Here is a 9,810-nt window from a genome sequence, read left to right on the forward strand (position 1 = left end):
GGCGGCGAACGCGCCCAGGCACGCCTCGTTGAAGCTCTCGCGCCGGTAGGGGGCGGGCGTCTCCAGCGGCCGCTTCTGCCGCTCCACGGTGCTCTGGAAGTCGCGCGTGCGCCGCCTCAGCTTGTCCAGCAGCAGATGGTAGATGGCGTAGATGTGGTCGAAGGAGTTGGCCGCCAAGGAGCAGGCGATGGCCGCCCGGTCCAGCCCGGGCAGCTGCAGCATGTGCTCGATCACGGTGTTGTTCAGTCGCTGGTCCTCCTCCAGGTCGGCGCGCAGGGGCGGCTCCGCGTCGCTCAGCCACTTGTGCTGGCTGATCTGCGCCATGTTCAGCCGCTTCTCCGGGTCCACCACCAGCATGTGTCGGATCAGCCGCTCGCAATCTGCGCAAACCAACACCATAGTCGCTACATCACAGACCCCCCGACAACGTCCCCCCGCCGCCCTGTTACCTTGCGACATAAAGTAGGGGATGCGGAACTTGCCCTCCATCACCACGTTGCGGAGCGCTTGCAGCGTGTGGCCGTCAAAGGGGAGCGAGCCGCACACGAGCACATACAGCACGACGCCCAGACTCCAGATGTCGGCGCGCCGCCCGTCGTACTGCAGCCCGCGGAACAGCTCGGGGGCGGCGTAGGGCGGCGACCCGCAGAACGTGCTCAGCAGGTTGCCCTCGCTGAACTGGTTGCTGAACCCGAAGTCGGCCAGCTGCAACCCACCACCCGTTAAGCCACCAAGCGACTACCGCACACGGCGCGCATCCACCTTAATGTTCAGATTGTGGTCCAGCAGCAGATTTTCGGCCTTGAGGTCGCGATGCACCACCCCCTGCGAGTGGCAGTAGGCGACCGCCGCCACTATCTGGCTGAACACGCGCTTCGCCTCGGGCTCCGCCATTCGCCCCTTGGCCACCAGGTGATCTGCAACACCCAATCACGTTTCAGACGTCGGGCTCGGGGGGCCCCCCAACGCACTCACCGAAAATCTCGCCGTTGCTCGCGTACTCCGTCACCATGTAGATGGTCTGCTTGGTCTCCATCAGCTGGTACAGCTTGGTGATGTGCGGATGGCGCAGCCTCTTGAGGATGGCGGTCTCCCGGAAGATCTTCGTCAGATTCTCCTCGTCCAGCGCCGACTTATCGATGATCTTGATCGCCACCTGCAAACCAGCAGCGAGACCTTTAGGGCTGCGCCCTCAACTCACAGCAGCACAAACAACAACAACAACAACAACAGCAGCAGCAACAGCGACCACAACAAAGAGCGCTTGTCATTGTTGGGCCGCAATGGCGCCGGCGTTTGGGGCCCAGGGGGCGCAGCCCCCCTCCCCAGCCGCAAACATACCTTTGTACTGGTGACGATGTGGGTCGCCAGCTTCACCACGGCAAAGTTGCCCTTGCCAATCGTCTTCTCCAGCTCGTAGTAGCCGACGCGCACCAACTTGTCCACGGGGAACGCGTTGTCGGACATGATGCGGCTAGTGGGGCCCCGGACACCATAAAAACCGTCCTTTAAGGCCTGTTTGCGCGCTAAATAATCGGCCCTTGCACTGGCGCTCCGCTTCACTCTGACATCGCTGTCACTGTCATTGCTGTCACGTGACGTCAATCCAGCTGCCATCGATTGGCCTTGGGGCGATGTTGTCGCGGTTTTTCCCCAGACATTGAGGTTACCCCCGCCGCAGCGGTGACAGCCTGTGACAGCCACAGTCAACAAACAGCCTCCTCAAAACAAAACATGGATTTATCCAAAGTCCCCAATGAGAAAAAGCTGGCGCTCTGCCGACAGTACTTTAAAGGTGAGTGGCCCCCTTCAAATATCCGGGTAATACCTGCTTTTGGGGCGTTCCAGTGGGCTTCGCACTGTTGCCGCTGGTTTGGGCCGTGAACGCGCTGTGGTTCTTCGGCGAAGCCTTCCGGAAGCCCCCGTTCAGCGAGCAGCGCCAGATTCGCAAATGTAAGTACCTGTCGGGGTCTTGCGGGCACTTTCCTGCACCCGGGGCTGGTTTCAGATGTGGTGTGCTCCGGCTTGGGCGCCCTGCTCTGGCTGCTCGGCGTCGGCGCCTGGGTGGTGGTTTTCCAAGTGAACCGCGCCCGCTGGGGCGCCATGGCCGATCAGCTGTCCTTTATCATCCCGCTGGGGATGCCGTGAGGCCCCTTTTCTGTTGACAGCTAACCTGCAAATTTTCCACTAGTGATGTGCGTCAGCTAGTGCCGGGCCCATTGTTACTTTATTTGATTGATTTCCGGAAAACTGCTCGAAAAAATCCTGGAAAAATTGTTTTTCTCCCAGTTAATCTCGACCCTCCAATGGATCATTGTAGAAGCCAATTTTTTTCATTTTAGCCCAATTGGGGCGTGGCATGGGGCATCATTTTTTAAAATTTTGTCAAAAACTCACCAAAACCTCGGGGAAAACCACAGCAAAGCGCCTTCGCCCGTTTTGAAAACTTTATTGATGCAGCCCACTGTCTAGGGGAGTGGGAAACTCGGGAGTGGGAGGCGGGGATTACAACTAATATCACACGGAAAACGTCCACTAATACTCGGCCATCTAAAACTTAAACTAGAAAAAACCAAGAAACTTATACCCCAGCCTCTAGGGCACCGCCAGGTCTAGAGCAGATCGGGGCTGGAGTTGCGCTGGCACTGTTTGAGGCTTTTGAGGTGCTTCAGCTCCTTGGTGCCGCTGTAGGTGAAGCTGACGTCGCCACAATTGCTGAGCGGGTGGTTGCTGGGGCTGGAGGGCGTCCCGACGCCGCTGTCTACACCGTCAACCGATTAGTGCGTCAATCAGTTAATTACACGCGGATAATTACCAACAGAGTGAGTGGGCGAGACGTCCGCCGACTCGCTGTCGCACTCTTGCACCTTGATGTCGATGCGGCTGCCCAGCGGGCTGTTATGCAACCTAAAAAACACCGAATGAGGTGCGGTCGGTGGCGGAGAGAGGGCCTCACCGTTGCTGCTCCAGGATGTTGCTGTGCGAGCTGGAGAAGAACGGGGATTTCTTCTCGGGGGCGGCGTTTAGGCTGTGGGTGCGCTCCATCGGGTCCAGGCCGGTGGGCAGGCCGATGCGCCCCGTGCTCAGCGATTTGACCATGACGGGGGGCGCGGCCCGGGCCTCCTTCTCCTGCAGCAGGCGCAGCAGGTTGTTCTGGCCGCGCGCCTCGCTCTGATTGCGCTCCGACAGCCGGATCTGCGCCAAGATGCGCCGCACTTCGTCCGGAATCTCCACGTCCATGGCCTGCAACGAATGGGCGCAGTTTCACTAGGGAAATTAGGGCGGGGCTTAACTGGTACAGTACCGTGTCGTCGGCCAATCGGCTGATGAACCCGCCCAGAGTGGCAATGGTGACGTCCARGCCGCGGCTCTGCATCTCCAGCCGATTGAGCTGCGCCTGCTGCAGCACGCGCGTCTTCTCCAGTCGCTGCACGTTGGCTACGGACAGCTCCAGCTGCCCGCTCAGCGACTTGTTCTGCGCCGTCAGCGCGGCGTTCTGCGCCTCCAGCTTGCGCAGCGCCTCCACCTGCGGCTGCACCGACGCCATCTCCTCCTGCAGCACCTGGTACTCCACCTTGTACTCCTCCAGCTGCCGGCCCACATCGGTGGTGTAGATCTGAAACGCGCCAATCAGCGACTCGACACGCCGTAGTGGCACCAATCAGCTTACGGCCTTCGTCAGCTGGTCCAGCACCGGCTTGTCGACGCTGGACAGCTCGGTCTTGAMGTAGGCCATGATTTCCTCGAAGCTGGCGCACGCCAAGATGCGCTCCTTGTGGTGGCTGAGCAGCGCGAGCGCCACCCGGAACACCACGTCCGGTCCTTCGAGGAACACCAAGTCTGGAAAGGGGGCGTGGTTGAGTGGGGGCGAGGCCAGAGCGTGGGGCGCCACCTACCGAAGACGCGCGTCACGAACCCGAGCGGGAACTGCGACGCAAACACCGTCAGGATCCAGGGCGCAGCATAGAGCGTGGGGGCCACCTCGTGTTCGTCCAAGTGCCGGTAGAGGTCGGGCATCTGGTCGTGCAGCAGCCGCGACAGCTGGTAGAGCCGCACCTGCAGCCCCACCATGTCGGGCAGGTACTGCGCCCGCATGCCCCGTCTGAACATCAGGTGGCGCAGCAGCCCGAACGCCTGCGTCTCCTCCATCTGCGCACAGTAGTTTTATCGCCCCCGGCCAGAGCCATCTAGCGGCACTTACATGCAGCAGAAGAACGCCGGCAACGAAGCTCAAGCCTTGACAGTAGCCGACCTCGGGGTCCAAAAGCGAGTAGGCCTTGAGCAGGTTGAAGAGCGCCAATTGGCCAGGCCCGAGCGGGCTGCTGAAGTAGGAGTGGCTTGGGAAGGTGCGGCCCAGATCGATCAGGATGGCGTGCTGGTGGGCGGTCAGCTGGCGCAGCAACTGGTCGTAGGGCGTGTTGTAGCTGGGGAAGCGCTGCGGGTCGGGGGGCGCCGACTTTTTGCAATGTTGCTCGGCCAGGAACTGCCAGACTTCGCCGCGCTTGCCGCGCGGCACGCCTAAAACAACGGCCGTTTTGATTGGGGCCGCCGGCAGCCAATGCGTTACCTTGACGGATGGCCTGCAGGAGCATCGGCTTGTCGCACTTGACGTGCAGCTCCTTATTGGTCAGCATCTCCCACACCTCCATCACCTCGCGCTGGCTCGGCTTCATCTCGTCGTACTCCAGCTTGATGCGCTTCACCGCCGACTCTTCCTGGCGCGCCTTCAGCCGCTCGTTCTCCTTCTCCATGCGAATGAGCAGGATGGCCTGCTTGATGCCGCGCCGCCACAGCTCGCGGGGCGTGCGCGCAGCCGCCGGCTCCGCCTCCATCTCCTGCTGCGCAGCCACCACGCGCTTGAAGATGGCCTGCCGCCACGTGCCGGGCTCCGCCCCCTTGGGGCTGTTGCCCACCTTGCGGAAGCTTCCGGGCAAATTAACCCGCGCTTAAACTGAGTTGAAAACCCAAAACTCACATGTCCATCATGGGCGACTTGGGCGTGGCCGCCCCCTCGATGCTGGAGGCGCGCGAGCGGAAGCCCTCCGGACTGGGCGGGGCGATGGGCAGACTCATCTGGCGCTCATTGGTCGAGGTGCGCCGCTTCAGGAACTGGTCGAACGACTTCTTGGCCTTGCTGAACACGTTGGCGCCGCCCCCCAGGTACTGGTTGAGGAACTCCGTGCTGCAACGGCAGGGAACAGTAGGAGCGGGGCTGGCGCCCCCTATCGGCGGCAACCTTACCGGTTTTCGGCCGTGTCGTGCATGTGCCGCGCCTGCTTGGCTTCGCAGTGGGCGCGCAGCAGCATCATCAGGAACTCGTTCTGCTCGCGCACCGACTCGGCGTCGGCGCCCCTGAACTTGCCCAGCAGCGCCATCTGCTCGTCGGCCTCCAGCTGCTCCAGCCGCCGCAAGATGGCGGCCTGCGTCTTCTTGTCGGGCAGGTGCTCGACGTCGGCGCACAGCCGATGGAACCACACCATCGGGCACTGCTCGCACGACGTCACCAGAGGGCGCGCGCGCGGCTCGCTGTTCAGAAACGCCTGCGTGATGGCTGTGGGCAAAAGGCGCAGACATCAGGGCGGATGCGCGATAAAACTAACTAAGTTATTAGTTTTATATTCAAAGGTAAACGCCGCAATACTGACCTGCGACGGCGTCGCCCGCTATCGAGCTGGACTCGCACTTGAACACGTAGCCGATGTAGGTGGGCATGCGGTTGGGCGCGGTCTCCTGACAGATGAAGCCGAAGTGCTCCGCGCGCGCCACGCCCTGCAGGCAGGTGGTGACGTCCAGGTGCTGCTTGTGCAGCAGAATGACCTTGCGGTCGGGGCTGATCAGGCGCAGGTCGGTGCGGTCCACCTGCAGCACCATGGTGCGGTTGTGGTCGTCCGTGTCGACGGCCGCTTTCAGCTCCTCGGCCAGCTGCAGGTGGCAGGAGGCGGAGCGCTGCACGGGCGGCGTCGGCCCCCCGCTCACGTCCTCCTGAAACCGCGCCCAATTAGCTCACGGGGGCGGCGCCCTAACCACGTGGGTACCATGGAGCCGGGGCGCTGCTGCGCGCTCAGGCGCTGCTTCTCCAGCTCGTGCAGCCGGAACTTTTCGAGCGCGTCGTCCACGAAGGTGTCGGGCACGCGCTTCTGCCACTCCTTGATCTTGCCGATGTAGAGCACCTCGAAGAAGTTGCTCGAGCTGGGCGAGATGGCGACGCAGAGCGACGTCAGCGTGCCGGCGCTGCTGCTCTGGCGCGGCGCCGGCCCCTGGCTCTGCTCCTTCATCTGCCGGTACAAGTCGGTCACCTGCAACACACACAACAGCTTTAATGGGCGCATCCGCCAATGTCGAGAATCAATGATTAATTTAGTGTTGACCCCGCGCAATCGAGGCAAATTGGGCGATAACCGGCGGCCTTTGGCCCCTGGGCGCGCGATAGCGGCCAGTGCGATCAGTGAGAATGACGCGAACGGTGGTGCTGCTGCTGTTGTTGTCGGGCTGGCTGGTGTGGGGCGGCGCCCCCGACGGGGAGCAGAAGCTGAGCGAGACGCTGCTGGCCATCGTCGAGCACTACAAGCAGCGGGACCCGGTGGGCGTGCCCGGGGCGCCGATCCCCGACCCGCTGCCCATCCCCCCCATGAACCACTCGTTCTCCGTGGGCAAGATGAACTTCCGCGACATGCAGCTCTACGGGCTGAAGAAGTTCCGCATCGAGCACGTGACGCTGGACGTGGCGGCGCTGCGCCTGCAGGCCGCCCTCCTGATTGACGTCATGGACGTGCTGGGCAACTACACGCTCAAGTGAGTAGGGCGCCCCCCACCGGCCAAGCGCCTCTAACAGTTCGACCGCAGGACGTGGTTCTCGTCGGCGCAGGGCCCGTTCACGGTCAAGCTGAGCGGCGTGTTCGTGCAAGCGACGGCAACGCTGGAGGTGCTGAACGACGGCCGCCTGGAGGCGCAAGACATCGCGATGGACGTCACCTTCAAGGACATGGCCTTGGACTTTCAAGGCCTCGGCTTCTTCGCCAGCATGTTCCAAGTGAGAATTTACTATTAATTAATGATAATTTTCCTACTGTCGTTGATGATTGATTTGCAGGGCGTGATGAACTCGGTGGGCGCGTTCGTCTTCGACTCGATCAAGCCGTTCGTGCTGAGCGAGGCCAACGCGAACATCCGGCGCGAGGTGAACAAGCAGGCGGCGCGCATGCCGCAGCGCTTCCCCAACTCGATCGCGCCCTGCGACCAGGTGGTGGCGCAGGCGCGCAGCATGGTGCGCGCCCGCGGCTACGACCCCTACCGGGTGAAGGAGCTCAACACCAGCCTCGGCCTGGCCGACGTCCAGTTGACGCACACGTGGCTCTACGGCGCCGCCAGCTTCCACCGCACGCGCGCCCTGGTGGTGGCGATGCGCAACAACACGCTGCACGCCCTCATCGAGGTGGGCACGCAGCGCCTGCTCGGCACCACCCACTGGGAGGTGGCGCTGGTGTCGGGCGTGCTGAGCCGCGCCGGCACCGCCAGCTTCAGCGTCGAGTACCTGCGCGTGCAAGTCAACGCCAGCCAGAGCATGGACACGCGCCAGCGCCCGCGCCTGGACGACCTGCAGCTGCAGCTGGGCAACGTGCAGCTGCGCTTCGACGGCCTGGGCACCGTCGACTACGTGCTCGAGCTGGCCGTCAACGTGCTGCCCAATCTGCTGCGCTACCAGATCATGGACGCCATTGAGCGTCCCCTGCGGCGCAAGATCCAGGCCGAGCTGGACAAGGTGGATGTGGAGCGCCTGATCCAGGAGAACGCCCCGAAGCTGGACGACCCCGACGGCCTCGCCGAACTCACCAACTTGCTCTAGAGCCACCCGAACGGGACTCTTGCTGGCGCATCCGCCATCGTCCAGACACTGCGCAATAAATCACGAGTAAATCAGTCAATTAATCGCAATCCCCCTTCTTCTTCCGCTTTGTGCACCGCTCAAGTGCACTCTTTTCAACCTGGCAACGCATTCGCCATTTGTCGAGAATCGTCCAAGTTCGGGCAAACCGCATCCACCATTGTCCAGAACGCCCCAAGGCTTTTACACTGATTCCGCTTAATTTGCGTGGTTTTCCACACAGCAGTGGCGGCACTTACTCAGTCGGCGTGAATTCGCAGCTGCAACGTCTATTTTCGGTTCGGTCTGTGTTTGTGTGGCGACGCCACTGGGTCTCGCACGCGGCGCCCCGCTCGGCCCGATTTAGCCCGCGGGACTTTGCACTGTGCTGCCAATGAATTAGCGCCCGACGTCACACGACGTCACGTAGCGGCGTGGGGCTGCGCCCCCCGTTGGGCAAACAGCGCGCGACACAAAGCAGCGGAAATGGGGCTCAGCGACATCCGGCCCAGCTGGATGCGACGCTTCTACTGAGCTCTGTAGCTGGTTGCTGGCCGGGCGCTGATTCGCCGGTTAATTTTAACCGACTTTAGTAGGCGGGCAGGTGTCAGCACAGCGTCGTCCTAGACACAGTGACCCACATGGGGCGGTTATCGGTGACCTTTGGCGCTTTTTCGGCGCCACTGATAAGCGACTGGCGCGATTTCGGCTCAGTTGTGCTACCGCCGAACCGGACTGACGACAATGTACGTGCTGCTGATTCTGCTCGGCTGCGCCCCTGGCCTGGGGGCCACGCCCCCCCAGCCCACGGTCTACAACCGGCTGACGCAAGAGGCGCAGTTCCAGGGCTTCGCCGGCCTGGTGCACTACAACCGGGCGGCGCGGCTCGCCCTCCTGCAAAACCGCATCACCGTGTTCGCGCCGGTGAGTCCCCAGCGCACGCTCCTGCGCAGCTAACCACGCCCCTTTCAGAGCAACGAGGCGTTTGCGCAGTACGGGCGGCCGCTGCACTCGGACCTGGCCTGGTACCACATGGCGGGTGGGGTGTGGACGCTGCGCGACCTGCAGAGCGCGCGCAACCTGACGGCCGGCGCCGCCCACCTGCCCCCACTCTGGCTCACTGCCACCAATCGCGCCCTCTACATCAACAACGCGCGCGTCGTCGCCGCCCACTCGGACTACCTGGGGAACGCGCACGCGCAGCAGCAGGCGCTGCATGTGATCGACCGCGTGCTGGACCCGATGCACCTGCGCCCCGGCGCCCCCATGCGCGCCTTCGACTGGCTGCGCCTGGCGCGCCCCTCCGCCGCCATCTTCCTGCACAGGCTCAAAGAGCTGCGGCTGGAGCACCTGCTGCAGCTGGAGGGCGCCAACACCTACTTTATTCCGGTAGGAGGAGGGGGGCACACTGGGCACTAACTAATCGAAAAACTCTCTAATCGAAACTGACAATCGTCGGCAGGCGGACGACGGGTTCGACCCCGCCCAGTTCCACGCCCTCGACAAGAGCGCCATCTTTGGGCACTTGGTGCCGGGCGAGGTTCTGTTCACGCGACCCGCCATGCGCAGCCTCAATCACGAAACGATGGCCAACAGTGGCGACGTCTACCGCGTGGTGTCGTTCGAGGACAAAGGTGGGGCGCCATCCAGCGGCGGTTTGTGATCTATTTGTCGAATCCGAGCAGGCGGGCAGCTGATGGTGAGGCAGCGCAGTCTGGCGGGCGCGCACAGGGGCGACACCTGGGCGCCCGTCCTGCAAGCCGACCTGCCCGTGGCCAACGGCGTGCTGCACCTGATTGGGCGGCCCCTGGGGCTTCGCCCCGCCCCCCGACCCTTCCCGTTCCTGCCCATTCTGCTCAAACTAGCCGGCGATCCGCAGCTGGCAACCGTGTACGAAGCCGGCGAGTCCACAGGTCCCTGCGTGTTTGAACCGGCATTTTGCCCTGATT

General features: G+C 62.8%; 5 protein-coding genes across 6 annotated transcripts in view; 3 read left to right on the forward strand and 2 right to left on the reverse strand.

The window, feature by feature from the left end:
* The window catches only part of LOC109536546 (serine/threonine-protein kinase SIK3), a gene marked incomplete at its 3' end in the record, with an annotated part of 2,055 nt that extends 438 nt beyond the window's left edge, over positions 1–1,617 (reverse strand). The window contains 5 exon segments of the mRNA XM_048662962.1: positions 1–380; positions 450–705; positions 763–917; positions 976–1,156; positions 1,342–1,617. Of these exon segments, the coding sequence (XP_048518919.1) occupies positions 1–380; positions 450–705; positions 763–917; positions 976–1,156; positions 1,342–1,617 (1,248 nt within the window).
* Positions 1,618–1,709: 92 nt separating this feature from the next.
* On the forward strand, positions 1,710–2,274 carry LOC109536572 (gamma-secretase subunit pen-2). Its single transcript, XM_019902840.2, has 3 exons — positions 1,710–1,795; positions 1,849–1,953; positions 2,009–2,274. Exons 1-3 carry the CDS (start codon positions 1,735–1,737, stop codon positions 2,146–2,148), a joined length of 306 nt encoding a protein of 101 aa, XP_019758399.1. The 5' UTR covers positions 1,710–1,734; the 3' UTR covers positions 2,149–2,274.
* Positions 2,275–2,433: 159 nt separating this feature from the next.
* The window catches only part of LOC109536696 (TBC1 domain family member 4), a 17,156-nt gene continuing 9,779 nt past the window's right edge, over positions 2,434–9,810 (reverse strand). The window contains exons 1-13 of one of the 2 annotated variants that reach the window (XM_048662960.1): positions 8,122–8,395; positions 6,036–6,296; positions 5,646–5,982; positions 5,242–5,551; positions 4,976–5,182; positions 4,568–4,923; positions 4,202–4,518; positions 3,897–4,149; positions 3,671–3,840; positions 3,305–3,616; positions 2,957–3,243; positions 2,816–2,907; positions 2,434–2,761 (exon numbers count right to left, since the gene is read on the reverse strand). In XM_048662960.1, coding sequence (XP_048518917.1) covers positions 2,613–2,761; positions 2,816–2,907; positions 2,957–3,243; positions 3,305–3,616; positions 3,671–3,840; positions 3,897–4,149; positions 4,202–4,518; positions 4,568–4,923; positions 4,976–5,182; positions 5,242–5,551; positions 5,646–5,982; positions 6,036–6,275 — 3,030 coding nt within the window. In that variant the 5' untranslated portion in view covers positions 6,276–6,296; positions 8,122–8,395 and the 3' untranslated portion in view covers positions 2,434–2,612. Of the gene's footprint in view, positions 2,762–2,815; positions 2,908–2,956; positions 3,244–3,304; positions 3,617–3,670; positions 3,841–3,896; positions 4,150–4,201; positions 4,519–4,567; positions 4,924–4,975; positions 5,183–5,241; positions 5,552–5,645; positions 5,983–6,035; positions 6,297–8,121; positions 8,396–9,810 lie in introns of those variants that run through there. The other variant, XM_048662959.1, reaches the window with a different exon arrangement.
* LOC109536136 lies at positions 6,400–7,922 on the forward strand. The gene is made up of 3 exons (XM_019902265.2): positions 6,400–6,792; positions 6,844–7,030; positions 7,091–7,922. Exons 1-3 carry the CDS (start codon positions 6,452–6,454, stop codon positions 7,841–7,843), a joined length of 1,281 nt encoding a protein of 426 aa, XP_019757824.2. The 5' UTR covers positions 6,400–6,451; the 3' UTR covers positions 7,844–7,922.
* Positions 8,531–9,774, forward strand: LOC125503103 (fasciclin-1-like; the record flags this gene model as incomplete). Its single annotated transcript, XM_048662973.1, is given in 4 exon segments — positions 8,531–8,785; positions 8,834–9,250; positions 9,324–9,495; positions 9,547–9,774. Coding segments are annotated over 4 exon segments (997 nt in total), but the record flags the coding sequence as incomplete, so codon positions are not given.

Source organism: Dendroctonus ponderosae, unplaced genomic scaffold (assembly GCF_020466585.1).
Source record: "Dendroctonus ponderosae isolate FM_Combo_2020 unplaced genomic scaffold, Dpon_F_20191213v2 Dpon_F_20191213_12, whole genome shotgun sequence".
Classification (NCBI taxonomy): domain Eukaryota; kingdom Metazoa; phylum Arthropoda; class Insecta; order Coleoptera; family Curculionidae; genus Dendroctonus; species Dendroctonus ponderosae.